The 27,851-nt window shown below is 56.2% G+C and overlaps 10 protein-coding genes across 10 annotated transcripts; 7 read left to right on the forward strand and 3 right to left on the reverse strand.

Annotated features, from left to right (window-relative positions):
• Window positions 1-895: 895 nt before the first annotated feature.
• LTHEOB_10229 (uncharacterized protein) lies at window positions 896-2,266 on the forward strand (the record flags this gene model as incomplete). Its single annotated transcript, XM_035506851.1, has 3 exons — window positions 896-1,184; window positions 1,238-1,615; window positions 1,668-2,266. 3 exons carry the CDS (start codon window positions 896-898, stop codon window positions 2,264-2,266), a joined length of 1,266 nt encoding a protein of 421 aa, XP_035367998.1.
• Window positions 2,267-3,961: 1,695 nt separating this feature from the next.
• LTHEOB_10230 (Hydantoinase oxoprolinase) lies at window positions 3,962-8,118 on the reverse strand (the record flags this gene model as incomplete). The annotated part of the gene is made up of 5 exons (XM_035506853.1): window positions 3,962-5,530; window positions 5,582-5,968; window positions 6,024-6,574; window positions 6,621-8,045; window positions 8,094-8,118. 5 exons carry the CDS (start codon window positions 8,116-8,118, stop codon window positions 3,962-3,964), a joined length of 3,957 nt encoding a protein of 1,318 aa, XP_035367999.1.
• A 455-nt stretch (window positions 8,119-8,573) lies between these two features.
• Window positions 8,574-10,365, forward strand: LTHEOB_10231 (MFS transporter; the record flags this gene model as incomplete). Its single annotated transcript, XM_035506854.1, has 7 exons — window positions 8,574-8,759; window positions 8,808-8,939; window positions 8,987-9,140; window positions 9,191-9,382; window positions 9,428-9,616; window positions 9,669-9,964; window positions 10,018-10,365. 7 exons carry the CDS (start codon window positions 8,574-8,576, stop codon window positions 10,363-10,365), a joined length of 1,497 nt encoding a protein of 498 aa, XP_035368000.1.
• Window positions 10,366-10,523: 158 nt separating this feature from the next.
• Window positions 10,524-12,062, forward strand: LTHEOB_10232 (Zn 2cys6 transcription factor; the record flags this gene model as incomplete). Its single annotated transcript, XM_035506855.1, has 1 exon — window positions 10,524-12,062. One exon carries the CDS (start codon window positions 10,524-10,526, stop codon window positions 12,060-12,062), a length of 1,539 nt encoding a protein of 512 aa, XP_035368001.1.
• A 1-nt stretch (window position 12,063) lies between these two features.
• On the reverse strand, window positions 12,064-14,088 carry LTHEOB_10233 (Multicopper oxidase; the record flags this gene model as incomplete). Its single annotated transcript, XM_035506856.1, has 1 exon — window positions 12,064-14,088. The coding sequence occupies one exon, from the start codon at window positions 14,086-14,088 to the stop codon at window positions 12,064-12,066; it is 2,025 nt and encodes a 674-aa protein (XP_035368002.1).
• Window positions 14,089-14,725: 637 nt separating this feature from the next.
• On the forward strand, window positions 14,726-16,209 carry LTHEOB_10234 (Phosphoesterase; the record flags this gene model as incomplete). The annotated part of the gene is made up of 6 exons (XM_035506857.1): window positions 14,726-14,913; window positions 15,123-15,219; window positions 15,272-15,296; window positions 15,348-15,404; window positions 15,454-15,576; window positions 15,629-16,209. The coding sequence occupies 6 exons, from the start codon at window positions 14,726-14,728 to the stop codon at window positions 16,207-16,209; spliced, it is 1,071 nt and encodes a 356-aa protein (XP_035368003.1).
• A 1,371-nt stretch (window positions 16,210-17,580) lies between these two features.
• Window positions 17,581-18,309, forward strand: LTHEOB_10235 (Translation elongation factor; the record flags this gene model as incomplete). Its single annotated transcript, XM_035506858.1, has 2 exons — window positions 17,581-17,634; window positions 17,692-18,309. The coding sequence occupies 2 exons, from the start codon at window positions 17,581-17,583 to the stop codon at window positions 18,307-18,309; spliced, it is 672 nt and encodes a 223-aa protein (XP_035368004.1).
• Window positions 18,310-18,409: 100 nt separating this feature from the next.
• Window positions 18,410-19,102, reverse strand: LTHEOB_10236 (Phospholipase carboxylesterase; the record flags this gene model as incomplete). Its single annotated transcript, XM_035506859.1, has 1 exon — window positions 18,410-19,102. The coding sequence occupies one exon, from the start codon at window positions 19,100-19,102 to the stop codon at window positions 18,410-18,412; it is 693 nt and encodes a 230-aa protein (XP_035368005.1).
• A 1,043-nt stretch (window positions 19,103-20,145) lies between these two features.
• LTHEOB_10237 (uncharacterized protein) lies at window positions 20,146-20,914 on the forward strand (the record flags this gene model as incomplete). Its single annotated transcript, XM_035506860.1, has 2 exons — window positions 20,146-20,570; window positions 20,629-20,914. 2 exons carry the CDS (start codon window positions 20,146-20,148, stop codon window positions 20,912-20,914), a joined length of 711 nt encoding a protein of 236 aa, XP_035368006.1.
• Window positions 20,915-25,940: 5,026 nt separating this feature from the next.
• LTHEOB_10238 (Cytochrome b561) lies at window positions 25,941-27,751 on the forward strand (the record flags this gene model as incomplete). Its single annotated transcript, XM_035506861.1, has 4 exons — window positions 25,941-26,088; window positions 26,143-26,507; window positions 26,560-27,571; window positions 27,636-27,751. The coding sequence occupies 4 exons, from the start codon at window positions 25,941-25,943 to the stop codon at window positions 27,749-27,751; spliced, it is 1,641 nt and encodes a 546-aa protein (XP_035368007.1).
• Between the last annotated feature and the right edge of the window lie 100 nt (window positions 27,752-27,851).

The raw sequence follows: 27,851 nt of genomic DNA on the forward strand, positions 1-27,851 counted from the left end.
ATAGGGGATAGGGAGGTGCGTGGTTTCTGTAGTCTAAAAGAGATGTTGCGAATGAAGATGCTTGACTTGCATGGAAGTACCCGGTACCTGGGCCGCGGGCCGGAGCGGGGAGATTGACCGGCACGTACGCCATCCAAGGCGCGGCGCAGCTAGGGTGCCGGGCAGACAGGCAGGGGTTTTAGGGTTTCGGCTTGACAGCCAGTGGGTGCTCGGATCGGGAATTTACAGGGGCTGCATCGGTGGCGATGGCGGCGCGATAGGGTCCAGGCGTGGGCGAGGACGCGGGGATGGGTGGCCTGCGAAATAAAGAGCGTCATGGGCGGCTGGCATCCGGGCGCCGTGAGTGGAGCGCAGGCGATCGCGCACTGGGGCCGATGCGCGATTAGCGAGCCTTCTCCGCAATTTCTAGCGCCAGGAACGCCAGCTGCGCGGCCGCCGGAAGCCTGTCCGCCGCCCCCCGGAACGTGCTCCGCCCAACACGGCTCGCAGCCACGCATGTCAGCACCCCTCCTTCTCCCCCAGCGTCGTCATGCCCGTTCTCTGGTTGTGTCAGCGCCAGTGCGTGGTGAAACGCCCGCGGAGCCTTGCCACCGCTGTCATGTGTCGCCCGCCGCCGCCGCACTGCAGCCTCGACGACGCTGCACAGGCAGCCCGAGACGCGCCGGCCGGCAGCTGCCACATCTGGCGCACCGCTGGGCATCAACAGCCGTAGCCCAGGAACAAGCGAGCTCTAGAAAGGCGTCCGGCCGTGCTAGTGCCGCTGCCGGCGGTCCGCCTGCACCTCCAGCTAGTTGCGCCACAACCAAAAGGAGCCCTCGTATGCCTTCTTATATACCCTCGCCCATGCCGGCCCTGCCCGCCGCTCTGCAGCAGTCATTCCCTTCTCTCCACCATCATGATCACCCTACTGGCCCCGGGCTACGAGCTCCAGCCCGTCACCGAGGACGACATCGCCCTGGCCAGCCTGGCCTGGGGCTTCACTCTCGGCTTTGGCTTCCTCACCGTCTGGACTGCCATCAAGCAGACCCGCCATGTCTCCAAGAAGCACGGTGCCAGCAGGCTCAACACGCCCTACATCTGGATGATCTGGGGCGAGATTGCCGTGTGCCTTTCCTTCAGCATCATCTGCTGGCTGCATCTGCGCGGCGACATCCCCCCCAGCTTTGCCTTCTACTTCTGCATCCGTACGCACGCCGGCCCCCCATGCACCATCCCCGCCGCTGACTCGCGCTTCCAGTCACCACCTGGGCGCTGCAGGTCCAGTTCCTGCTGCAGATTATCATCAACAGAGTATCCGTGCTTCTTGTCAACCGGAAGAAAGGCCTCCACATCAAGATCGGTGTTGCCATTCTCATTACTGCCATCAACATTTCCGTCTACTGCATCTGGATCCCTGCCCGCCTCCAGGTCTCCGAAGCTTACATCCACCTCAACGACATCTGGGACCGCTGCGAGAAGGTCATCTATCTGATCGTCGATGCTTCGCTCAACTGGTATTTCATCTACATCGTGCAGAAGAACCTGGTGCGCCAGGGCTTGAAGAAATACGAATCTTTGGTCAAGTTCAACATCTACATTATCGGCTTCTCGCTCAGCATGGATATCCTCATCATCAGTAAGTTTCACGCCATCGAGCGCACCGCACCATCACGTTGACCCGCAACCAGGCATGATGTCATTGAAGAACTCGTTCGTCTACATGCAATTCCACCCTCTCGCATACATCGTCAAGCTCAAGATTGAGATGTCCATGGCCGACTTGATCGCCACCGTCTCCAGCTCATCCTCCAACACCGGAGGCTTCGACACCAACCGCCGCTTCAGTAACCGGACTCGCTCGGGTTCTGCTTCCAAGCAAGCCGCAATCCAGGCTGCCTTCGCCGGCCGCACCGGCTCAGTCACCAGCTCCGACGCCGAGGCAATGGACAAGAAGCACCACGACTGCGGTGACGACGAAGTCGAACTTAAGAATATCATGCGGAGCGGCGGCGTGGGCATGCCCACCCCGAAGAACTTGCACAGCACAACCGGCATCGACCACTCCTATCAGCAGAGAGAGGGTCCTTTGATCGTGCACCAACAGCAAGAGATTTCGGTAGAGGTTGAGAGCGTGTCGTGCAGCGTGTCAGGTGCCCCGAGCCTGGGCGGCGATGACAGCGATACCCGACCCCTGCGTACCATGAGCGCGAACATGCCCGGAGTGAAGCCGAAGAGCGGCTTCGGTATGCACACTAAGGTGTGGGGTGGCGGGAACCGCGAGGAATGACTTCCACTGTAACTTTCCTTTTCCTTTCTTTTTTCTCCATGGCTGCGTATACCACTTCTTTCCATCACATTCCATTTATCCTCTAGATATACCCATGACACGACGTCCTAATCTTCCTTGTAATATATCTCATATGTAGAGGTTCAGAAAAGAAGATGAGTCCTAATATTATTGAAATGTAAAAATGACGGAATTTCGTAACCACTCGACTACCAATGGACATGCTCTGGCGAGAACCATGGGAGCTGAAGAGAAACGTGCAAGTTACCAGGGCGGGAATGGTGCCAGTCTTGGTTAAGGCGGTACGCTAAACAGAGAAGTCAACGCTAGGGAGATAAGTCCTCTCTGGCTGGCCCCATGATCACATGCTACGGATATCTCAGCGAATTTTGCGAAAGCTTGTTCGTTAAGTAGCCAATGATGGAGCAAGCGGATACGGTTTGGAGGCTGCCGTCCCCGGATTGTCGCACCGTGCTTTGGCGCGGTGCACAGTCGCTGACGGCTCGCCACTAATCGCCCGTCTTCCATTAGTGGCCCCACCTCAGACGTGATTAATTGAAGCCATATCCCGAAGTTGCTTTTGTTGGATCTTCATAGGAGATTTTCGTGTGGCCTGTTGCCAAGGACGGACGGCACTCAGAGCAGATCAGCATCAATTCTACCCCAGTGGGGTGTCGTCTCCCTTCCTACGGATGCCTTGACTACATCGACGAAGATCAAAAGGTGCTCAGGGATGTGTGGGAGGCAATCTTGGCGCCGATTACGAAGCATCAATCTCAAAGACCCACTGCGACTTCCCACTAAGACGACGCCAGCCAGAGTGGAGAGGCTGTCACGGGTGAGGAGGTTGTGATATTCGGAGGCGGGGAGCACGGGATTGCACAGCCCTGAGAGTGCCTGTAACCTTGGGACAGCCAGCTGTTTTTAGTCAAGCACAGTCACCCGGACACGCCAAAAGGAATTACTCAAGTACACCGAGGTTCCACGGAAGTTCAAGAAAATCTTTCCCTCGGCTGAAGACTGCGCCACGCAAGGGTCCCTTTCAGACACACGATCTTCATACCCTAGACACGCGTGCGCTGCGGACGTAGGCAATGCGACGCACGCACCGGCGGCTTTAGTTGCGGCGCTGCCCTCGCATAAGCTCCAAGCACGATAAAAGCTAGAGCCACCTGATTCGCCTTATGGTTTGACATGGCGGAGGCACCCGCCGGTACGGGACTTCTCGGTAAGTACCACCCGGGTTCCATCCCGGTGGCACGGTGATAGCCCCCTGCAGGCCTCTTCGTAGCCAACAGCAAAGTTCCAGCCTGCAAGGCCCCCATCGATGCATTTAATTGGCCGAAATGTTAAGCGAAAGGAAGTAAATAGCTCACATGTGACAGCTTAACCCTCATCATGTTGTTATTTGAGTTGGGCGACTCGGAGAAAAACAGATTTGCGGCGCGGTATTGCCACCGTTCGCCTTCCTTCAGGGAGTTTGCGGATCCTGACACGTCTGCGTCGAGTCGATGCCAGGAACGGGGGGGCTTAATGCTGCCATGGTGGTGGGACGTTATTGTCCGCTTGGAGGAAGGAGAATATTGATTCGTGGGGCTTGACGGACACCACACTGGAACCGTGAAGGCGCAGCTGCTGCGCCACGGATCACAGTTTTTACTAAATCGCTAAATTTCTGCAGTGATCTGCAGAGGGTCAGGAGGATTCGGCCTGTGCGGTTGACCAAGCAGCAATGCTACCTACTGCGCGTGGGGAATGGAGTGTCTCGCCCCTTTTCTCAGCGGCGTCTCTACTCGCTGGGGTTGTCTCAGGACCAGCAGCAGGCTCAAGCCCCCATCCTCCTCCTCCCGGAGTGAGAAGCACACAACGATCGCCAGGTTGCATGGCTATCATGTTTTTCGGTCCCATGTTGACCCAGCGTTCCTCGTAGCCATCGCCATCTGCCATCTTAATCTTCCTGACCCAATAGTTCTTTCCCTTTGCAGCGTCGCCGCCGCCCGCCATGCCGTAGGGCGCAATCGACCGGCGCTCGGTGATGACGCTGAACCTAAGCGGTGCGCGGCATTCCATATCTCTGATCGCCCCGCAGCCGCCGCGATACAGGCCGCTTCCTCCGCTGTCAGGCCTGATGGAGAACTCACGGAGCAGGACGGGGTATCGGCGCTCAAGGGTCTCGACATCAGTGATGCGGGTGTTTGTCATGTGCGTATGTACCGCGTCAGCGCCGTGGGCGCCCTCCGTCGCCCCTGATCCTCCGCACACGGTCTCGCCGAACGCGAACGAATGCTCGGCCCCGCTCGCAGGGTCCTGAACTTCGCCAAAGAAACCGAGGCAGTTCATGCAGCCATGAGACGCCGCCGCTGCTCGGAAAGTCTTGAGGATGACGTCGCAGACGCGCTGAGACGTCTGAGTGTTGCCGGCGCAAACGGCAGCCCCGGGTGAAGGATTCAGGAAACTGCCCTTCGGAAGGATGACGTCGATGGGCGCTAGACAGCCCTGGTTCATTGGGATGTCAATGCCAATGAGCAACCGTAGACAGTAGATGATGGCCGAGTAGGTGATTGCAGGAGGCCCGTTCATGTTCGAGTACATCTCCGGGGCGGTTCCCGTGAAATCGAACTTGGCCGATCCAGATTCATCGATGCTCACCGTCAAGACAATCTCCGAGCCGTTATCCATCTGGTCGTTGCCTGAGAACACCGGTCCCTTCTCCTTACGAGTTTCGCGAAGGAAGTGGCGTACCGCAACTTCGGCGTTCTCTTGAATGGCGCGCATGTAGAGCTGCACCACTTCCTGAGAGTACTCCTCCATCAAGCCTTGTATCAGGAGCATTCCTTTTCTGTTGGCTGCGACCTGCGCTTTCAAGTCCGAGATGTTGTCGTCGAGGCGGCGGCTTCCGACACATCCCGGGTACTTTCCCGGCTCGAGCAGAATGTTCTTGATACCCTCCTCATCGAAAAACTCGCCTCGATGGATCAGCTTGAAGCTCTTGATAGCCGCGCCTTCCTGCCAGAGCTCCGTGGAATTGGGCGGCATCGAGGTCCCGCCCAGCCCCCCTATGTCTGTGTGGTGGCCACGCGAAGCAACGTAGAAAGCTACGCGCTCACCAGTCGGTTCAAAGACTGGGGTGATCACCGTCACGTCAGGGAGATGGGCTCCTCCGGCTTCGGGATGGTTCGAGACAAGGACGTCTCCTGGAACCAGCTTGTCCTTGAGGAGATCGTGCTGGTACTTGACTGCGTAGCTCATCGAGCCGAGGTGCACCTGGCACGTGTCAGTGATCTTGATCGAAATGTGTCATGGGAGGAATCGTACGGGCACATGCGGGGCGTTTGCAACGAGGCCGGCGTCCGGGCCGAAGATTGCGCAGGAGAAATCCAAACGCTCCTTGATGTTCAGGGACATGGATGTCTTCTGAAGAATACGGCCCATTTGCTCTGCTATGGACATGAACCGGTGAGAGAATGTGGATAAGGCGATGGGATCGACCGTCGTCGAAGATGTGCTGGTTTTGACAATGCGAGGAACGTCAATCACCACATGCGCTGACAGGACTTTGGCTTCTGTGCCTGGCACAAGCAATATGCTCTGGGTATTGTCCAATATCACCGCAGGGCCGGCCACTTTCATCCCGGGAAGAAGCTGTTCGAGAAGGTAAACCGGAGTCGCAATCTGGCCGTGGTTTTGAAAGAAGGTTTTAACCTGGCACATTCAATTAGCTTCTTGGAATGACTCGGGATTACAGGACACCACGGACGCGAGTTTCCACAAGATCTGCCTTGGCGTACGAAAACACGGTCTTTTGAAGCTCAAAGGCGAGCTTATCTGCATCTGACGAGATAGATCCGCTGCTACCAATGCCGCGGACGCGAACATCGTCGACTAGGATGTCTCTGGTATCTGGGAAGGTGAAGTTGAATTCACGCAGGTGCTGCTCCAAGAAGGCGTCTCTGAAGCTGCCGCCTTGCGGCTGAAGGATCATCATGGCCGTCTCGGTTCCACGATATCTCATGTTGAGGTAGAATTCGTAACGCATGTCGCTCTCTTTGATGCCCTGGGCGAGGAGCCGTTGTGTGACGGTGGTCTGCAGGGATGCGAGCTTGTGGTTGAGATGGTCAACTGTCTCTCCAGCATAGACGAGGTTGACAGGAACTTGGGCCTCTTGAACGACATCGGCGAGCGCCATGCCATAGGCCGACAGAATACTGGAGTACCTGTGTATGATGGCGGTGGAGATGCCTAGTTTGGAGGCGATTTCACAAGCATGCTGCCCACCGGCTCCTCCAAATACGGCGAGATGGTGCTTTGCTAGTTCCGTTAGCACATGCACGCGATGCCGTCTGGACAAGCTTACCGATTTCGTAGCCCTTCGCCTCAGTCAGCGCTCGGATCGGCCTGCACATGGACTCGTTTGCAACGTCCAAGAACCCGTAAGCCACCTCTTCGGGGGTCAGAGCTTGGCCCGTCTCAGCGTTGATTCTGGCTGTTAGCTCTGCGAACTTTGCCTTGACAATGTCCAAGTCGAGAGGCTCGTCCTCGTTTTTGCCGAAGATCTTGGGGAAGTAGTCCGGGATCAGCCTTCCCAAGAACAGATTTGCATCGGTGATGGTGAGAGGTCCACCTTTGCGGTAGCACGCCGGGCCAGGGTGGGCGCTCGCGGATTCGGGACCCACGACGAACAGACCATTGCGGAAGAACAGCATGGAGCCGCCTCCCGCAGCCACCGTGTTAATATCGAGCTGCGGGGACTGGATGGTGACACCGGCCGTGGTGGTTTCAAAGACATGTTCCAGAACGCCTCCGTACCGGCTGACATCGGTCGATGTTCCGCCCATGTCGAACCCGACGACAGGCACCTGGGTCTCGGGGCTGTAGCAGGTGCGAGAAAAACCCACGACTCCACCGGCAGGACCTGACAAAATGCCTTTCAGTCCACTGAAGCTCTTGTGGCTGACGAGTCCGCCGTCTGACTGCATGAAATCGGCCCTGACGTCGTCAAGGTGCGAGCCTTCGAAGCCCTTTCTGAAGCCCGAGAGGTACTGCTTGATGTTCGGAGTCAAGTATGCATCTGCCGATGCTGAACTCCCCCGGGGCACCATTTTGATCATGTTTGCCGCCACAGCGGACGAGAGCGATACGTGCGAAAAGCCCTCCTCGGCTGCCATCTGGCCGACGCGCGCCTCGTGCTCTGGGAAGATGTACGAGTGAGCAAAGCACACGGCAATCGTCTCGATGCCCTTGCTTCTAATGTCCTTCAGCGTGGCGCGGACCTCGTCCTCGTCCAATGGCTTGATGATGCGGACCATGTCTCCGCTTGAGGTGCGGATGAGTTCGCCAGGGATCTCGGTAACTGCCTTGTGGGCGCCGAAGACGTCTTCATCAAAGTCCTCGACCGTGACTCGCTCGGCAATCTCGTGCACATCGGTGTACAAAACGTCTGGTTTGACGATGTTCAGGTCAAACAGGCGTGGGCGTGACTGGTAGCCGATTTTCAGGAGGTCTCGCAATCCCTTGGTCACCAGCAGGGCGTGGCGGGCTCCTTTCCGTTCTAGCAAGGCATTGGTGGCGACTGTGGTGCCCATGCGGACGAATTCGATGTCGTCCTTTGGCAAAGGGACACCGCGAGGTATCTCCTGTCCACGGATGATGGAGAGAACTCTCCGGATGCCCTCTGTCGGTGCATCGTGGTAGTTTTGCGGGTCGACGGAGAGCAGCTTCAGCACAATATCCCGGTGGCCTTCCTGCCTGGCCCAGATGTCGGTAAAGGTGCCTCCCCTATCTGGAACGTGTCAGCAGGTCCGCGGGAGGTGTTGTAGGTGCGACGCACCGATTGCAATTTTCACAGGAGCCATGATTGAGGTGGATGCTGCATCACAGGCGCAGTGCCGCGAGGAATTTATACAGCCCGCATGCTGCGCTCTCACGCAAACTTAGCCCCACTTGGTGAGAGCTTCACGGCTCGTGTCCAATGGATCGAAGCCAAACTGAGCGGGCTCGGACTCTTGCCGGGAAGGTCGATACAGGCCGAAGCCGTGGAGCGTCGGAGCGGATGCGGCAGAAAGCAAGCCGAATAGGCCGAAATGTTGGAAGGTGCATGCGGCGCAGGCACAAGGTGGGGAAGGGACTACTGTACCGTTCTGGGGATAGCGCCGCCGTAACGACCATCCCTCTCTCCAGACCCCTGCAACTCTGGAGATTGCACGCCGCAACGATAAGGTAGCCTTCGAGAGCATGCCGAACCCACGCGTATAAGTCGGCAATGGGTGCGCCTTGACAAGTCCTGTGTCTTGTTGCGACCCAGTCCACCATGTCTATCCACGAGAAATCCGCCCACATGGACGTCGAGTCTAGAAGTGTCGACCACAAGGCCGGCATCGTCGAGCACGTTGATCAAGCTGCTCAGTTCCTTGCCGAAACTCAGCAGTATCCGCCGCTCTCGGCCGACGAGGAGAAGAAGCTGGTCCGCAAGGTGGACTGGATTATGATTCCCATGGTGAGCAGGTCCCACGCATGCTGGAATTCCGGCTTCTCACACGCTTAGCTTTTTCTTACTGCGACGCTTGGCGCAGTCGACAAGGTCTCGCTGAGCACTGCCGCCATCTACGGACTGCGAACGGATACGCACTTGGTTGGGCAGCAGTATTCATGGCTGGGATCCATCTTATCGCTCGGAGTAAGCAAGGATGACCTGCAACTCATCGATGATACTCATGGTTCCAGGCATTGGCTGGCATGTTTCCTGCCTCGTACCTGATACATAGACTCCCTTCTGCAAAGTTCCTTTGCGCTTGCAGCCTGGGATGGTCCACAATGGCTTTGCTCATGGCTGCCTGCCATAACTGGAGCAGCCTCATGGCTCTGAGGTTCCTGATGGGTATGCTGTCTGCCCCAAACTTGGCATACGACCAAACTGATTTCCATCAGGCTGCTTCGAGGCCATCATCGTGCCTGGCATTTCTCTGATCATTGCCGCCTTTTACAAGAAAGAAGAGCAACCTCCCAGGAACGCATTGGTGTTTGCCGCGGCGAGTTCTGTCATCAACGGCTTTCTATCCTGGGCCATCGGCCACATCAACGGTGCCTTGGCAATTTGGCGCTATCTGTTTTTGATCATAGGTGAGTTCCACGCCGGCAGATGCTGTACCACTACTGACGTCGCAGGCTCCATCACCTTCGCTTGGTCCGTGTTCGTCATGGTCGTTCTGCCTGCCAATCCGATGGAGGCCATTTTCTTGACCAAGGAGGAAAAATATCACCTTGTCAAGCGCGTGGCTGCAAACAAAACGGGTGTTGCGAGTAAAGAGTGGAAGTGGGACCAGGTGAAAGAGGCTTTTGTGGATCCTAAAACCTGTGAGGAAGTCCCCCAGCGTCCGTGCTCGTCATTGCTCTAATGTTTTGGCAGGGATCATCTTCTTCTTCAACATTGCCATCAACATCCCAAACGGCGGGCTCACGACGTTCAACAGCATCATCATCGCCAACCTGGGGTTTTCGTCGGTCGAGGCCTCTTTGCTCAGCATGCCAACCGGAGTCATGAGTACCATTTCGGCGTTTGTGTTCTCATACGCCGGAGCCAAATGGGCAAACCGACGCTGCCTGGTCACTGTGGCAGCGTGCATTGTGCCGATTATCGGCACGGCGGTCGTGTACGCGGTTCCTAGGGACAACATCGGAGGACAAATGGTCGGAATTTACCTCGTAAGCATGCCCGTGGCAACCCCTGATGCGTAGTGGCTGACGATGAATGGTAGCTCTACACGTACTTCGGGCCTTACGTGGTCGGCATCGGACTCGCGCAAGCCAACACGGCCGGAAACACCAAGAAGACGGTTGTTTTTGCTATACTGTACATTGGCTATGCCGTGGGAAACCTGATCGGGCCACAAACGTTCCGGGCTGATCAAGCGCCCGCGTACACTGGTGGAGTGGTGGCTATGATCGTTTGCTACTGTGTCTGTATCGGCTTGATCTGCGCGTACTGGGCGCTCTGTGCGTCTCAGAACAAACGGGCCGAAGCCATGGCGGCGAACGAGGAGATTCTCGAAGTCTTGCTTGACCAGACGGATTTTGAGCAAAAGGGATTTAAATACACGACGTAGTAGTAGTAGTAGTAGCGAAAATGTACCTTTGTGGAGTTTAAGGGAGTATTGAGTGGGGGCGTTATCTTCGCGATGCGGGGAAGTGGGTCCGTGTCTCGATCAATAAACGTAACAATCCCACCCACACACCGACACCCTTCCTCACTACAAAACCGAAGATGCCGCGCACCACGTTGCCCTCCGCCGGGGAAGTCCGCCGAGCAGAAGCACGGCACCGCACAGGCTGCTGGCCATGCAAGCAAGCCCACAGCCGGTGCCAGGAGCAGCGGCCGTGCTGCTCGCGCTGTCAGCGCCTGGGGCTGGCTTGCGCCTACGGCATCAGGCTTCTCTGGAAGGAAGACGCGGCGCAGCGGGGTATATGCCTTGGGCGGGAGGGCGTGTGGTCGAAAGCCGCCAAGGGGAAGAAGCACAAGAAGAGCGGCGGCGGGCATGAAGTCTTCCTGGACACACGAGGGCGGAGACCAATCTTCTTGAACACGACGTATGCGCACATGAGCGAGGATGGCCAATTTGTGGATGACGAAGAAGAAGAAGGCGAAGTGGACGTGGCACAAGCGGACCCAAGGCCACACCCGTGGGGCCACGGCCAACTGTCGCACAAGGAGGCTTATCTGTTCGACTACTTTACTTCCTTCATCTGCCCGAACTGCTCGCTCAGCCCGACGCACAACCCGTACCTGCGATACGTCGCTCCCATGGCTCTCTCCTACACTCCGCTGCAGCACGTCATCCTCTCCGTGGCCGCCAACCAGCTCCGTCTCCTCAACGACAAGAGGTACGAGCGGGAGGCATGGCTGTACAAGGCGCGCGCCATGAACGGGCTCCGCGCGAGCATCGACGCTGGCGCCGTGGGCTGGCCCTTCGTGGCCACGGTTCTGATGCTCTGCTTCTACGACATATCCGACGGCTGCGACGAGTCGTGGATGACGCATCTCAAAGGCGGCCTCGGCGTGCTCCAGCACGTCCAGAGCACTGGCTCCTTGCATACCGAGGCCGTGGCCCTGACAAAGTTCTTCATGATGTACTTCGTCGCGCACCAGATCATGAGTTCGACCGCACGCCACACCCATCTCGACACGCCCGGCCACGCGTGGCTCGACGACGACTGCATGGACGAGATAGACGCCTTGATGGGTTGCTCGCGCGGTCTGTTGAGTCTGATCGACCGCACTTCCACAGCAGCGTCGTATTACTCGGCAATCAGCCTCAAGCGCGCCCTCTCAGCCCAAGAGCACGAAGAGATCCGGCTCGTGTGGGGCGACCTATCGACCAAAATCCTTGAAGTGCCGCAGGTAGCGCCGACAACCGGCGAGAACATCCAGCACCTCGTCCTCGTGGCCAATTGCAAGCGCACGGCGGCACTCCTCTACCTCCACGAGCGCTTCGCCCCTTTTCTACCGTCGAACACGGTCCTGAGCAAGGAAAGCTCAGTGGACGCCCTCGTCTCTCAGCTCGCCGCCCTTCCCGCCACACCGACGCTCCTTTGGCCTCTCTTCATTCTTGGTCGCGCGAGTCCGGCGAATGAGGAGCACCGCCGCTTCGTGCTCGACCGCCTCGCCGAGATGCAGCGGCTGCGCAACCTTGGCAGCGTGCGCCTGGCACGCCGCCTCATCGAGGGCGAGTACAGGAAATACGATCTCAGCAACAGGACCGAGTGCGAGGTTGGGGTGCGTGGGAAGTGGATCAGTCTGGCGTGAATCATTCGAGATCCCCAAAGTCGCCGAACCAGGTCGAATCCGGAGGGGAGGCGCCCTTCTCCAGCCCGTCGTTGCGGCACAGGTCACGCTGCTCATCCGGGATCTGCATGCCGACAGCGGAGTCGATGCGCGTGGCGAATTGCATGAGCATGCCGGCCTCGGTGTGCCAGCCGATGTGGCAGTGGAACGCCCAAACCCCCGGATTGTCGGCCACAAAGCGCAGAAGGATCCAGCCGAAGGCCTCGATCGAAGCCGTGTCTCGCCGCAGCGGGTTGGATGTGTCGAGCCTCCCGTACAGGTCTGCGGGCGGGTAGCCGTGGCCCGAGGCGAGCACGAAGTACTTGTAGCCGTGCAGGTGGAGCGGGTGGTTGCCGTCGTCGAAGTTGGAAACGAGCACGTCGACCGTCTGGATGCCCGTCGTCTCGTAGACGAGCTCCACGCCCGTGTCGAAGCCGACGTCGTTGATCTTGGCCGGGCTTTCGGGCGACGGGCGGAAGCTCTCGTTGCCGCTCGTGTATCGGTGGAGCGTTGGAGAGGACAAGGTAGGCCGCCACGAGGAACTGTTGAAGAAGCCGCGGCTCAGCCTCCAGTTGCCGATCTCGAAGTTTGCGCGGAGATGAATCGTCGTGTCCGGCGCCGGCGGCGTGATCTCCTCCACGGGTCGGAGCTCTGTAGTGTTCATGTCGAGGCATTGCATGTCCACCTGGTCATCCCAATCGCTACTCGTCGGCTCCTCGTTGTCGCCGCCTGGCGTGTATCTAATGATTGCTCTCACTTCTTCCTCGAGATTGGCATTTTCCTCTGCGAAGCAGCCTGTCACCATTTTTGCCCTCAGCCAGAAAGAGCGTCGGTCCGTGATGTTAGTGTTGATAACAATGCTATACCGCTGTGCGGGATTGATGTTCAGTCTGTGGTAATATGCCGGGGCCACGTCCGTCCCATCAACTTCTGTGACTGCAAAGATATGCTCGTCGATCTTGACCTGGAACTCAGCAAACGCACCAGTGTTGATGATACGCAGGCGGTGGTGTCTGTTCTCTTCAAGATCGAAAACAGCCCTTTCAGCAGCTGTGCTGTCACAGTCGCGGCCGTGAATAGCATTGCAGTCCCTCTTGTTCACCCCGTTGATCAGCCCTCCGTCTGGGACTGGCTCCGCGTTTTCGTTGTCCGGTGCCAGGTAGTGGGGCATCAGCGCGCCCGTCAAGTCGTGGTAGTGATCGTGAACCATGACTACTCGGTCCGATGCATACTCAAGTTGCTGCAGCTTCTTTTCCGCTCTCGAATGGACGATCAGAGGCCCGAAGAGTCCGTCCGAGCCCTGCATGGCCATGTGCGCGTGGTACCAGTACGTGCCGGACTGGTTGCCGGTGCTGAATCTATACTTCATACTGGATCCGGGTGCTATCGGACATTGTGTGATGCCGACTGTTCCGTCCATAAAGTTTGTGCCGTTCTGGAAGAGCCCGTGCCAGTGGATCGACGTCGAGTTAACCGCGGCGTTGTGCACTTCGACAAGAATCGTGTCGCCCTCATTGCACTCGATCATCGGGCCTGGGAATTCGCCGTTGATGGTCATCATGGGTCGCCTCACTCCGTCTGGCCGGAGCTCAACATCTTTGATGGTCCAGTGGTATTCTCGGACACGCGGCGCCTCGTCGAAGTTCCAGTTTGGGTCCAACACATACTTTTCCTGAGGTCGCCGATCGTGATCTCCCATTCCATCCGCGTGTGTGCGGCGAGGCTGTTTTGTCCAAATGAGAGCGGCAAACAAGGCGATGGTCAAGACTACGCCGAAGAGGGCGAATTCCAGGTATACAGAGCAACGTCGGGTAGCACCACAGTGTCGCTTCGTCCGAGCGACGACACTTTGATCCAGCAACCCCATGGCCTCTTCTTGGTCGCTTTCATCTGTCTCGGAAGCTGATGGTCGCACGTGCTCCTTCTGATGCTCAAGGGCGAGCTCGTCCTGCCCCAGGGCGACGTATTTTCCCCCATCCGCCTCCGTTTCTTTGGCTTTGCTCTCCATCTCAACGCGTGAAATTCGACCTAGGTGGACCGGTTTCTCTGGTTAGTAAAACAATGTGTTGAGCAGCGCAGAACAAGAGCGGCGTTCGAAGTGTCAGAAGACCAGCGGTCGGCTCAAGTATGATGGTGGCTCGTGAAAGATAAACGGCTCGACGGCAAAAAGCGGCAAGCAGGGATACAGCCGCATGGTCGAATTGTGGTGTGCCTTCAACGGCGCGTGGACGCGAGGGTGCGACAAAAGTGGTAGACTAGCGGGTGATGGTGCATGGCCAAGCAAATCCAACGGGTCGCCCCATGCTTGATATTGGCCAATCGAGCCCGTCCGATGGCCACGCAGCGCTGGTAGTCTCCGATGTTGTGCGGCCGCGAGTTTTCTTCCTCTGGCCGCACCCGTTCCGCCAAGCGCTTGGCCAATCACACCTCCCGGCTGCCACACATGCTCGTGGCAGCAATCACCTGCCGCATCGGGACTTCGGCACCGCCAGAAAACGTCCCCGTGCTGTCCGCTTATTACGTGGACCATAGTATTGGCCGAATGAAAGCTTAACATGCACCCACGGACAGTGGCTCAGCTCCCGTACAAAAGGCCCCAGGTGCTTCCATCAATATTTTGCAAGTAACCTCGATAGCTCCGAACCATGCTGGCCCACCTGACGACGTTCTTGATTCTTTTGGCCATTGGCGACGCTGCGGCATGGCTGCAAAAACGAGCCTCGGAGGTCCCGACACTCTCTCCAACCACTTTTGTGAAGGGCAAGGCTTTTGACCGCATCGCAATCATCTGGCTCGAGAACACCGACTACGACAAAGCTATCGGTGACCGTAAGTATGCAGTCTGCACACGCCTCGGGTCTCCGCTGACTCCTCGCGGCCAACCTTGCCTGGCTTGCTTCCAAGGGCGTTACTCTTGATAATTATCACGCCGTCACCCATCCCAGCCAGCCCAACTACCTTGCCGCTATTGGAGGCGACTATTTTGGAATGAAGTAAACCACCAGAAACAATCCAGAATAGCACCTGCTGAACCGCCAATAGCCATGACGACCTGTCCACTTTTGATGCCAACATTTCTTCCATCGTAGATCTCCTCGAGGACAAGGAAATCAGCTGGGGAGAGTACCAGGAGGACATGGTAGAATTCCAACTTTTGGCAGGTGTCAACCGATTCGCTAATTCGTATCCAGCCGTACACGGGTTACACGGGCAAGGGTAGGTGGTAAACTACTGCTGCCCCCGTCCGTCTTCACTGATTCGTCGCAGCGTACCCCAACCCGACTACCGGCGCGAACATGTATGTCCGCAAGCATAACCCAGCAGGTACGTTCCCCGGTGAAATGCTCCATCATTTTACTGACAGCTTGCCAAGTGAGCTACGGAAACGTTCTCGACTCTGAGAAACGTCTCGGCGTCACCAAGAATTTGACGCTCTTCCAGCAAGATCTGGAGAACGAGACTTTGCCGCAATGGATGTTCATCACACCCAACATGAGTACGAAGCAGACGCTATGATTTCTATCAACCAGGTGCTAACTACCGCAAAGCTTCTGATGGGCATGACACGTCCGTGACTGTTGCCGGAGCCTGGACCCGCAACTTCCTGGAGCCTCTCCTCGACAACCCAAAGTTCATGAACAACACGCTAGTGCTGGTCACCTTCGACGAGAACGAGACCTACACCATCCAGAATCGGGTTCTCGCCATCCTCCTCGGCGACGCCGTGCCCGAGCAGCTGGTCGGCACCACCGACTCGACCTTCTACGACCACTACTCGGAAATTTCCACCGTGCAGGCCAACTGGGAGCTCGACACGCTCGGCCGCTTCGACGTCGGTGCCAACGTCTTCTCTCTTGTCGCCGACAAGACGGGCGACGACCTCCGCGAGTGGAGCGGCCAAGGCTCGCAGGCCCTCGAGCACCGCTACTTCAACTACTCGTACGCAGGCGTCTTCAACCACCGCGACGGCGAGGCGCGAAGCTATGTCAAGCCGAATGTGGATCTCGAGTATGCGGGACGCAAGGTGCATCAGTCCGTCGTCGACGTCTGGAAGGATTCGGATCTGCCCTCGTACTACACGTCGGCTCTCGAGATACCGGACGGGTTGAACCCGCCTGAAGGGTACTAGAACTCGCCATGTGAGAAGCAAGACCCCACTAATAGCGGGCGAAACAGATATGGTCGTAGCTCCGCGTCCTCTGTTCCTCAAACATCGAGGTCGTCGCGTCCGACACTGCCGCCGCCACTTGCTAATCTTCACATCATTGCGTATATCTTCTCTATTCTCTTAATTTTGTAGCGTGGCCAGCATATTCTGTGAAACAATGAAAACCGGTTTAGCAACAAGTGGAAAGAGCCGTACCGGAGCTGATGCCCTGGTGAATTGTGATTCGAGGGTACACTGAGGGCCTCCAACTCTGAAGAGAGAAAAGGGCGGCCTCCTGACAGACAAATATCGAGGCGGTTGACTTCGCCCGCCCCAGTCGCCAATCGCAGAAATGGGTCTTTTTGGGAGAGACGTGGTTGGGCATGTCTGCAAGGCAGACACCAGCCTTGCCAGACAGACATATGTCGATTTGTCAGCTCTGTCAGATCGGGTATGCGGCTCATTTCCAAACAACAAGTGTCAATTTACATGCAACCCACACATCCTGGGCCGCCTGCTTGCCAACTGCAATTGGACTTTTTTCTTTTTTGCTTTTCTGTTGGTCCTTCTTTGATTTGTCATCTCTCTTCCAGGACCGTTCCCTGTTTTTCTACTTTGGGCTGGATGCGTCGTCCGTTTCTTGACCGAGGATATGGTGGTGGATATGCGCGTGAGATTATAGCTATACTTTCCGGTCAAGCATCTAACCGACAAAGGTTACCCCGTCACGTTCGCGGCTCGCAGTATTGACAGCCGTGGCGTAGTCCTCACCGGTCATCCCCTGTGCGGAATGGTGGTTGGTAATGTTCTCACGAGCTTACAGCAGGAGATATGCATCATCCTTGGCAATTGGGAGTGGCATCTATTTCTAATTGTCAGCAACATGTCTCCTTGCTTACCGCCTGTTCGCTGATCATCCGTTAGCCGGTTGGTTAGTTGACCGACGATTTTTCTAGGCTTTGCTCGTCTGCCAAGAAGAGAGACGGAAACTTTCCCCCGGCGGAAGTTGTTCATATTTCATGTCTCCAGAACGTCCGCCTTGGCATTTTCTGAATGGTTTTCAAGAAACGGTCGGACGGTTAGAATCCGGTCCGAATGGTCGAAGCGTGCTCGCTGGGGGTTCGGTGGAACATCGCCGAAACGCTTGGAAGGATCTCATTAACACGGGATTAGAAAGCAGGGGTAGGTACGGCGCTGGTCCACCGCCTCTAGTTACATCATTAGCGTCTGAGAGTTCCGATGGGCTGACTGTTTCCTGTTTCGGCCGGAGGACGGGCTTTATAGCTGCGCGCGTTTCTGTCCTGAAGAGCGACAACTTCAACCCTTCCTCTCTCACTCCAAACAATCGACACAATGGCTCCCATCGGAAAGATCTACTCGTACCCCGACAACCCTAGGGTCATGAAGGTGCGTCCGGGGGTTGCAGCATCCCAAGCGGGCATGGCCAAGCTGACTCTTCTTTAGGTGCGGGCGGCGGCCAAGATCAACGGGCTGGAGGTGGAGGAGGTGGCGGGCTTCCAGATGGGCAAGACGAACAAGACGGACGAGTTCCTGGCCAAGTTCCCGACGGGCAAGGTGCCGGCGTTCGAGGGCGCCGACGGAGTCAACCTGGTCGAGTCGGACGCCATCATGCAGTACGTGGCCGAGTCGGGCCCCAAGGCGGCGCAGCTGGTGGGCGCGAACGCGGCGGAGAAGGCGCGGGTGCAGCAGTGGGTGCTGTTCCAGGTGGGCGAGGTGTGGCCGGAGGTGCTGAAGCTGCTCTACCCGCGCTTCGGCTTCGCCAAGCACGACGAGGAGGCCGAGCAGAAGACGCTGGGCAAGCTGGCCAAGGTGCTCGAGACGCTGGAGCGCGCGCTGGGCGGCGGGCGGAGCTGGCTGGCGACCGAGGCGCTGAGCATTGCCGACCTGGCCGTCATGTCGTCGCTGGTGCCGGCCTTCAAGTTCGGCGTCGACGAGGCGATGCGCAAGCAGTACCCCACGGCCATGGACTGGTTCTTCCGCACGCTCAGGGCCGAGGGCGTGCACGAGTGCTTCCCCAACGCCGAGAAGGAGATGTGCACCGTCAGGCAGATCCCGCAGTAGAGAGACAAAATTGAATTCTGGAGTTCCCTGACATTTTAAATGGCCGGGCCGCGATTGCGGAAGCCGCGCCGTGGATTGCGCAATCCCGCTAATGCCGTTGTCAAGCGCGCGCCTCGGCCGCCCTGTACGTGTCCAGAATGAGATCCGCCAGCTGCTGGTTCTGCGCCGCGAGATGCGGCAGGTGGTGGCCGCCCGTGTAGTGGAAGACGCGGCGCGTTGCTTCGTCGCAGTACTGGGGCAGCTGCTCGCTCTGCGCCCGCCATGGATCCGACTCGGCCACGGCGTGCACCGTCGGCACCCGCACCACCACGCCCTGCCGCTCCTCGCCCTCGGCGCGATGCGCCACCAGCAGGTCCTCCGCCGGCACCGTCCCGCAAATGAGCACCCCGAACTTGATCCTGCTCCCTGCCTCCTCCACTCCCTGCTCCTCCTGCAGCAGCAGCAACTGCATTGCCGTCTTCGCGCCCTGCGAGAACCCCAGCACTCCCACGAACGGGCCCTGCTCTCGAATCGCGCCCACCAGCAGCCTGCGGACGCGCTCCATCTGCTGCGCGTGCGGCCCCGCCCGTTGCTTCTTCACCTCGTCGTCGACCTCGTTGTGCCAGCGCAGGAACGGCTCCTCGCCCTCAAAGAACGGCAGCACCCCCGGACCCGCCGCGCATTCGATGGGTCCCTCCAGGAAGACCAGGTCGAAATGCTTCCGGATCACCAGACCCAGCCGCGCCGTCTGCGCTTCGAAGATGCGCGCGTTGGTCCCCGCCCCGTGGAGGCAGAGGATCTTTGGTTTGGTCATTGAAAGAGAGTGGTTGAGCTGAGTTGTTGTTGTTGCGTGCAGTGTGAATGGTCAACGCTGAAATGTCGACTGTCGGCGCCTTAAAACTCGCCGATAGCGGCGTCACCGAGAACGCCGACTCCCTGCCTTCCAACTGCGCTTCTTGGCAATATCTGCTCTCACCAGTTCCCCACCCTTCTGCCATGAGTGGAACGAAGACATGTTGAAGAAGACGTGACCTGCAGAACCACCGAGTCACTGCAGACTCCACAGCGACGACAGAGATTGCTGAACGAGACTGCAAGATATCTCTTGCAACATTCCAAAGTAGCAAGGGTCCGGGCTTGATCTTAATTCGGAAACAGATGCAGTTGAAATAAACGGACGAATGTCGGCCGAGCCATGGCGCCATCTACCAAGAACCTTGGGATCTGACAGCACCGGATTTCCCTACCCAACTAATGCTGCTGTCCCATCATTCAGCCCTATGTAACATGACAGCTAGTTACAACTAGCGCCCGTTCGACTTAAATCGCGACAAACTATCTGCAATGTAAGGGGCGCAATTCAACGCCATTGGCCCTATCTTTGGCGCACGGCTAGCCGGTATTCCGGACGATATGTGACACGGGCCGAAGTTGCCATTTCCTGCGTCGTACGGTGGGCCGGCTTTTTCGATTTATCAACAAACACAATCCGACGTTTGCTCATATTGGTCAAAAATCCGCTGCTGACGTGGAGGCGTGTCGCTATCCTTGCATGGTCATAACGGTCGTGCAAGGCACGCGGGATGCTTACTTCTTCCGTCGTGAGAAACAGATGGTAGGTGGAGAGAATTTGTTTCACAAAGCGGGAGCCGAGCGTAGATCATGAAGGCTTGGTTTCAAGGACAAGACACACCCCGGGCTTACGTATACTCCGGCTTTTGCCAACCGCGTCCCCTATTGGCCTAGTAAGGATGCTATATAATTGGCATGATGATCTTTTGCCTCTCCTTCCCATCACCAAAGCACTGGTTGCTCTCGTTCTCTACCCATATACATTCGTTCAATCCTATTTTAAATATGAAGTCTACAGCTTTTCTCGCTCTTCCCGCTCTTGCGGCTGCTCTGCCTTCCCTTGCTTCTGTCACGCGTCTCGTGCAGAAGCGCGAGGATACCTGGGGTGGCGCCGTCTCTCTCGGCCCCACCAAGTCGACCATCGTCAATGCCGTCACTACCATCATTCCCGGCACTCCTCCCTCCTCCCAGAATGGCGAGCTCTTCCTGTGGCCCGGTATGAGCAACGGCACTGGCGATCTTGTTCAGACCACCCTTGAGCAGTGGTCTGACGGAAACGAGTGGTGCGGCGCCGACTCCACTCAGTGGTGTGTCCGCGCCTCTCTCTTCGGCAGCTTCGGCCAGAAGGATTCAAACGCGTCCGCCGTCAGCGGCGACATGAAGGTCAGGATCGAGTACAACCTGATGGACGACGGCACCACTTGGGAACAGTAAGCCCCATCTCCTGCAAACACCTGTCGAAACAAGTTGCGCTCACACTTACCCAAGGATTGTCACCAACGCCGAGACGGGCGAGAACCTGTCCTACTTTTCCTACGACTCGGGCCCTTACATGACCGGTTACGGCACCGGCACTGAGTGCGACGACAGCTGCACCGGCACCGTCTCCGAGCAGCAGTACCTCAACACCACCATCACCCTCGCCGCTGCCGACACCTCTTTCAGCGACACTCTGACCAGCTCCGGTGGCGCCGTCTACACCGAGATGACGTCCAGCCAGGGTGGCAAGGTCTGGACTATTGAGAAGATCACTCTTCCCGCCATGTCCTCCTAAACTAGCCTGCCTTCTTTGCACGGGAAAAGTGAAAAATTCAATGTACATCTTTCAAACCCTACACAGTGAATGTTCATTGTCAGCTACATGCGGAAAAGGTTATAGAATCATGAATGAATGGTGATAGCCGAGCACGTCCCAGAAAGCCGAGAAAATACGAATGCTTAGCGTGATGCTTGTTGAATTCCCCGGGAAACGCGGGATATCGGTTGTAGATGCAGCACTGGGCACCAAACGGTGTTTTAGCCTCAGGCGAATCGTCGGGTAACGAACGGCACCGCGCACGGCTAGCGATGGCGTCGTCTCTTCTATTTTTCCGGCCCCTGGATCATTTCCGAGATCTGCTGCAATCATACCGCGGTACCTCCGTCTATGTTGGAAGATGAATTCTAAATGGACTGTTGAGCGCGTATTATAGTCATGTCGTTCATCGGTTCTAATTGTCGTTGCCAGTTCTTCCTGATAACCCCCAACTTTAAATCATACACAGCCCCGCTCTTTTAGTAGAATGCCAGCGCAAAATTTATTACAAAAATCATCGCGCTCGCTCCGGTGATATGATAGGTCAAAATCGTGGGTTAATACCCCTTCCCAAGGCGATAATAAGTTAGAACCCCGGTGCTCCTTAAAAAAAAAAGACGGCACTAGCCATCGGCTCTAAGAGGGGGTTGTATGCCCACCTTAGTGACTTAGCCATAGACATATCATTAAGAATCAGTCTTCCGACGCTAGCATCTCACCGTAATTTGCCCTTGTTCTCGCTTATATCTCGACCATCTCCATCTTCCCTTAATTTCTACCCCGAATCTACCTACGGTAACGGTAGCATCTCCAAACAAGACCTCTTATACCTACTAGCACAGGGCAGAAAAAAAAGAGAGAAACGTGGGGAAAGTCTTCGAAGTGAGAGGTCGAGTTGCTATAAACCACACTGACTCCTTTAGAGTGGTAATACAGGAGAAGAAAGACTTCTTACTATCAAGACGCGTTAACTTGTCTTAGCAAGAGCGAATAGAGTGCGTATTCTAGAAAGGAAAAAAGCTTCTAATGTAAATTAAGTCGCGACGGTGAGTTTACTACATCCTGGATAGACAGTAAGATGGTTACAAGGGGTCCGGTGGAGGTTGTGCGAAAGGTCAAGGGCGGGAATCCAAGGTACACGATTTTTCCATAAATTCGGAAGGGCCTGAGTACTAGAAATTGTCATGACCAAAGTAATGAATAATAGATAATGACCTGGCCCTCCTTGTCTCAGTAACGCCCGCCAGCTCTTCCTCGAGGCCCCATAGGGATGGTGGGTACATGCTCAACGAAAAGGCAATAATCGAGGCAAACGAGAAACCAAGAGACTGGGTCGCATCAGCCTGAGGCAGTGCAATACAAGCGACACCGTGGCTTAGCGACATAGGCGGAGCCCAGAGGCCGCCAGACCGGTCTCCAAAAAGTAGTTTAATCAATAGAAATGCCCCCCAGGGACGTTCTAGAGATTAAACTAAAAAGAACAGCTACTACACTTGATCTAAGCCAAAAGGCAAAGAGAGCCAGAGAAAAAAAAAAGGAAAAGAAAGCCTGGGTTGGGGAAGAATGGGGAGGTTAAATAGAGGGACGGAGGAAGAGGCTGTCGTGGATGCGCGTGCAAAATTTCCGGGGCCGTGCCTGCAGTATCCAGGGAAACACAGGCCCGGGAAAGTGTGCTCGGGTAGCGGGGACATGTGATGGCGCTGTTGGGCTAGGTGGTCGTGGTTGGGCAAGGTATCAGTGCCAAGCGCGGGAGGTGCTTTCGCGGGAGCGCTTGCTCAATACCAAGCGGAAGGTCATGCTGTAGGAATTTTCTCTCTGCGTGACACCATACACCCAAGAAGGTACGCATGCACCTCCAGCACCTTCTACGAATCACCTAACAAAATCACTCAGTTCAATGTACTGTGATGGGGAATTTGCAACGTACATTATGACTTCACTCGCTGACTGTCGGAGTAACTTAGATGTAAACCCTCCTTTCCAGGCGGTGTATGGCTGTTCAGCATGATCCGGGGCTTGGGTATACTTTTCTGCGTTAATGAAGCGAGATCACCAGCATGGCTTTCATCGGCGTTACTTCCCCACTGCCATTCCTGACGTTCAACACCTTATCAAGCACTCAAGTCTTTCCTCTGTCCTCTAACTTGAAGCAGGAAGCATAGAGGTGCTGGTAAAGACTTCTTGAGTAATTAGAAACATTCTTTGAATGGTCCTCTAACGCCAGCACGCACCTTGAAGACTGTTTGACAAAATACGGAGAGATGCAGATGTGAGGTAGCCTTCCGTGTTGATAGAAAAGGCATGGTACGCTACGGAGCCAACTCCTTACTAGCAGTACTACGAAAGGCGTGAGCGGGAGGTTTGAGATGGGGCTCTGGAAGGACACCCTGCGGAAACGTCGTGGTAGGTGCACAGAACTCATGTCCTGCTGAAACCGCCTGACCCTCCAGTACTAAACTTGCTTAGAGGAAGATGCAGCAGCAGTTTTTTTTTTTTTTTTTGCTCAAACCATCATGATAGATCGATTATTATTACTAACTGCTCTCAGCGAGAGAGAGAGAGACGCCCCCCCCTTAACCGATAGCGGCATAGTACTTCCCGTAGATACGTAGTTGAGTCTGTTTAAGAGCCTCTTTCCTAATAAGGGCTTTCTGGGCGTAACTAGATAGATATTTTTGAGCTGTGTGAGGTTAACAGGAGGCTGTTTTGTGTATACTATGTCAAGGACTTTAAATGGACGCAGATCATCGAGTTTGTTGCCGACGAGATGCATTGATCTCAGCACGTGGCATCTACGGAAAGCCTTTAAGGTGTTTCCCGGTTGTTTGCGTCCTCGTACGTTTTAATAGTCTCGAGAGCTCTCCGTCGAGTGCGGCTCGGAGCAGATAGATAAGGACCGCGAGGAATGCATGTAAAACAGTTGAGACCAAGCCGGCCCAATTCGAAGCCATATGATCTTGTGCTGCTCTAGCTAGGCCATTCTGCAAGTAGCTGGATAATAACGTGGTTACGATCCTGCCGATGGAGTAACGAGCGAGTGGTGTTACGTTATTAGGACGAACCACCCAAAACACTAAGTAAATAGTAGCATGATAAGAAAAGCAAGCCAACAAAAGAAATGGATGAACCATCTGGAGGGAAGTGGGAATCCGATTGGTTCCGGGGCGGTTGCCGTGGCTTTAGGGTCCAGACCGGTAGCATGATGAGCGTTCCAAATAGCGCAAGATGTACCGTTCAAAACAAGTGTCCTATAAGGTCTAGATGCTAGTGGGTCCGATCCTGGGGGATGCGCAAGCACCAAGCGCACTACTTCAAGGAACCGCCGATGATCACCGAACGTCCAGTCGTAGCACGAGTCCTTCAGGTGACGTAGTGAAATCTGAAATCTGCAGCGTTCTGTGGTCAACTGGACCATAGTATTGCAGATCTAGTCATGGCACTACGATTTCTTTCGGGTAAGGTAGTGCGGCATCTCTGACCGGCGACAATTATGGCTAAGCAAAATTGAAGACAAGCTACGACTGCGACCCACAGTTTGTGACGACACGAACACGGAATATCCATGTGCCAACTGTTCAATGTATAGTGGAAAGCCATTTCTGAAGGAGAAAAGAAAACATTGATCAGCGATGGCTCTCAGGAAAAAAGTACAGCTTTGAGAAATGCTATTTCGTATGAAAGCAAAGGAACAAAAGAAAAACGAAACAAGTCGTGAGGATGAAAGAAGAGAATGTAGGAAACATTCATCAAGCTAACAGGGAGGGTCTGTCAGGAAGTACATGCAGCCGGCCATTGTCATAGCTAGGAGCGTGATACCGAGCTGCTGCACAGAAAGACCCGACCGTGTGGAGCGGGATAAGCACAACCGTCGTTTTCAACGCAGCATTAGGACAACTTATCGCAATCAACCTTAATCAGAAGTCTCGATAGCTCGAATTGCTCGTTTGAGTAATGTCATATTTGTGGGCCGGGGATCTTCGTGGTCATGGCTTTCGCTACACACAGAATGTGCGTCATAGTCAACACCAAGCTACGGTCGCACGAAGCAAGGCCCGAGAGCTGAGGCGGAGCAGTGGGGCTGGACACGAGCTGATGCGGGCTGCACGGATGGCTCTGGGGACACAGCTGAACGCGGGACATAATGCGTGTTATAAGCTGAAGTGACGTTTGCCAATGGATTGCGCGAAGTGTGGAGGACGCGTGGAGCTTGGATCACTTCGCTTGTCGTGGATCACGCGGGTGTGTCCGGCTGGTGACGCTGAAGAGAGCTGGCGGAACAGTCGCGCCATGGAGGCGACAGCGCGAGCGAGACATGTGCGCTGTATTGAGAGCGACGTGTCTGACCTCGACGGGCGAGGGAGGACAGTGGTGGATTATATCGGGCTGTCGTCTGAGGCGGCAGCGCAAGAAAGGTGGCTGGGAAGCCGCTTAGCGCCCGCGCCGTGAGCCAATCAGCGGCGGCGTTGCTGGGCCAGCAGAGCAGGTTGCCAGCCCTGGAAGCTGCAACGCAGGGAAACGGCAGCTGCTTTCTCTCGCGCTCTCCCAAGTGTACCGGCTGACGACACGTCCGCGACCTCTTCTCGAAAGCTTTCCCAGACAAGCGCAACCCTCCCTCACGCCTCGCGACAGCGCTGCGATAGCCCCACCGAGCTCCGCCGTCGGGCATGCTCCGCACCTCCGCCCTCCGCACCTCTGTCGTCAGCACCACGCTCCACACCGCGCTCACCACCGCGCCTCCCTCCGCGGTCTCCACACCCGCTTGAGCCTCCTCCAGGCTCCGCGCCCACCCGCGCTTTGCACGACCGTCACGACCTGTTTTTTACGCATTCGTTCTGTACATTGTTCTGTGCCGCCTGGTCTCAGCCGACGCGAATCCCGACGGCATTGCACATACAAACGGCGTTCATGCTATAGACTCTCCCCGTTTGCGCGCACTGCCAGCTACATATCCGTCCACCTGCCAGATTAATTCGCGCGTCAATAACTTCGTCACAAACAACTCAGAATGTCCACAGACGGGCTTGCGCCTCCGGGCAGCAGCCAATATTCCTCCGGCACCATGTACGTTGGTGATGGTACATGGGATTCAGAGAGGAATACCTTTCTGCTACCCAACCTTATGGGCTTGAACTTTGACACCATGCGCTATAACGGTAAGCTCATTTCTAACTTGCACCAACCCCCGCACAGTGCTGACCAGCTTAAAGGCATGGGGAACCGGTTCAAGGAGATGGCAGGTTACAAACCGCTCATTATCGGCCATGGAGTTGTCGCTGCAATCACCTTTCTTGCCATCGTCCCTGCGGCTATTTTCATGGCTCGATTCTATCACCGCAATCCCCGTCTAGCTTTGCGCATGCACATATGGCTGCAAATCTTGACTGTGTTGTTGACGACAGTGGTATTCATGCTTGGGTATTTCGCTGTGGGTCCGGAGAGGAGTCTTACGAATCCGCATCATGGAATTGGTACGGCCATCTACGTCCTCATCCTCGTGCAGGCCATAGGCGGCGGCCTCATTCATCACAGAGAGAAGGGAAGAGAGCGGTTCAAAATCCCCCTGAAGCTGATGGTGAGTCTTTTCCTTTCTATCCGCGAAATCCCGGTCGACTGAGACTTGTCAGATGCACCAATGGCTGGGACGCGCGATTGCCATTCTTGGGTTTGTTCAAATCCCGCTCGGTCTCACACTCTGGGGATCTCCGAAAGTTCTCTTTGTGTTGTATGCCATTTGGGGATTCGGTCTCCTTCTCTGTTACTTTTACTTGTCGTGGAAGAACTTGCCGGTGGGCGCGTTCGATGATGATGGGACGTACATCTCCGACTACACGGCCGTGACCGAGGATAGACAGAGTCGCCGAAGCCACCGGCGTGACCTTGGCGCATTAGCTGCTGCCGGTGCTGCAGGGGCCGGGCTGGCAGCGATGCGGAGGAGATCGCAGAGCAGAAGACGCTCTGAAGTTACCGAACAGCAAACCGTCCTCAGCTCGCGGCCTCCAACTTCGCACCACCGGCCTGGATCCCGCCACGATCATGACGACGCTTATCTCGACGAGAAGTATTCCGAGGATGGAGGCCGCCGTGGCCATACGTGGCGCGATCGATTGCTAGGTGCTACTGCGGGCCTCGGTGCGTTCGCCGCCGTCAAGAGTCTTTTCAATCGCAGGAAACCGGAAGAAGACAGCGTCGTCAGCAGCTACGTACCGCCTCCCGGAGGGGCAACTTCCGTCACACAGACGGACTTGAGTAGACTCGAGGAAGGCAGGGCTCCGGCTTCTCCTGGGAACGCTGCAGATCGTTACAGACGCACTCAAGAGAGCGAGGTTGCAGAGGATGCTGCTCTTTCGGGAAGCCCAATGCGCAGACCTGGCCCCCGCACCAGGAGGAGCGGAGATTCCATTGACTCCTGGGACAGTCGGGAGAGCTTTGAGAGCATTCGCGATGAGCAGCACGGCGATGGTCATGGCGTCCGGAACACGCTCCTGGGGCTGGGCCTATTTGGCTTCATCAAGCACAAACTGGGCGAACGAAAGAAGCAGAAGGAGGAGGCGCATGTGGAGGAGGTGCGACAGCAGGATATCGAAAACGAGCGGATTGCGCGGATGGGCAGCCACCGGCGGAAATTTACAGGGGATGGTACGCCTCTGAGAACACCTGGCAGACGGTACTCCAATGGCACTGAAAGTGCCTTTGACTTCAGGGGAAGCAGCCCCGAGCTGTCTCGCCACTCGTTCCAACGCCCTGGTCCGATCACACCCACACGACCCACAATGGAAAGCAGAATCGATGCGGTCGGTGAGGGCACACACCACGTAACGGGCGTACCTCCACCGCCGCACGATCCGTTTCCCGTGCCCGCTGGCGGAATGTACGCAGACTCGGATTCCGAGATCTATGCGTCGCCAAGCAGGCATGC

The sequence above is a fragment of the Lasiodiplodia theobromae genome, assembly GCF_012971845.1.
Source record: "Lasiodiplodia theobromae strain AM2As chromosome Unknown scaffold_37, whole genome shotgun sequence".
NCBI lineage: Eukaryota > Fungi > Ascomycota > Dothideomycetes > Botryosphaeriales > Botryosphaeriaceae > Lasiodiplodia > Lasiodiplodia theobromae.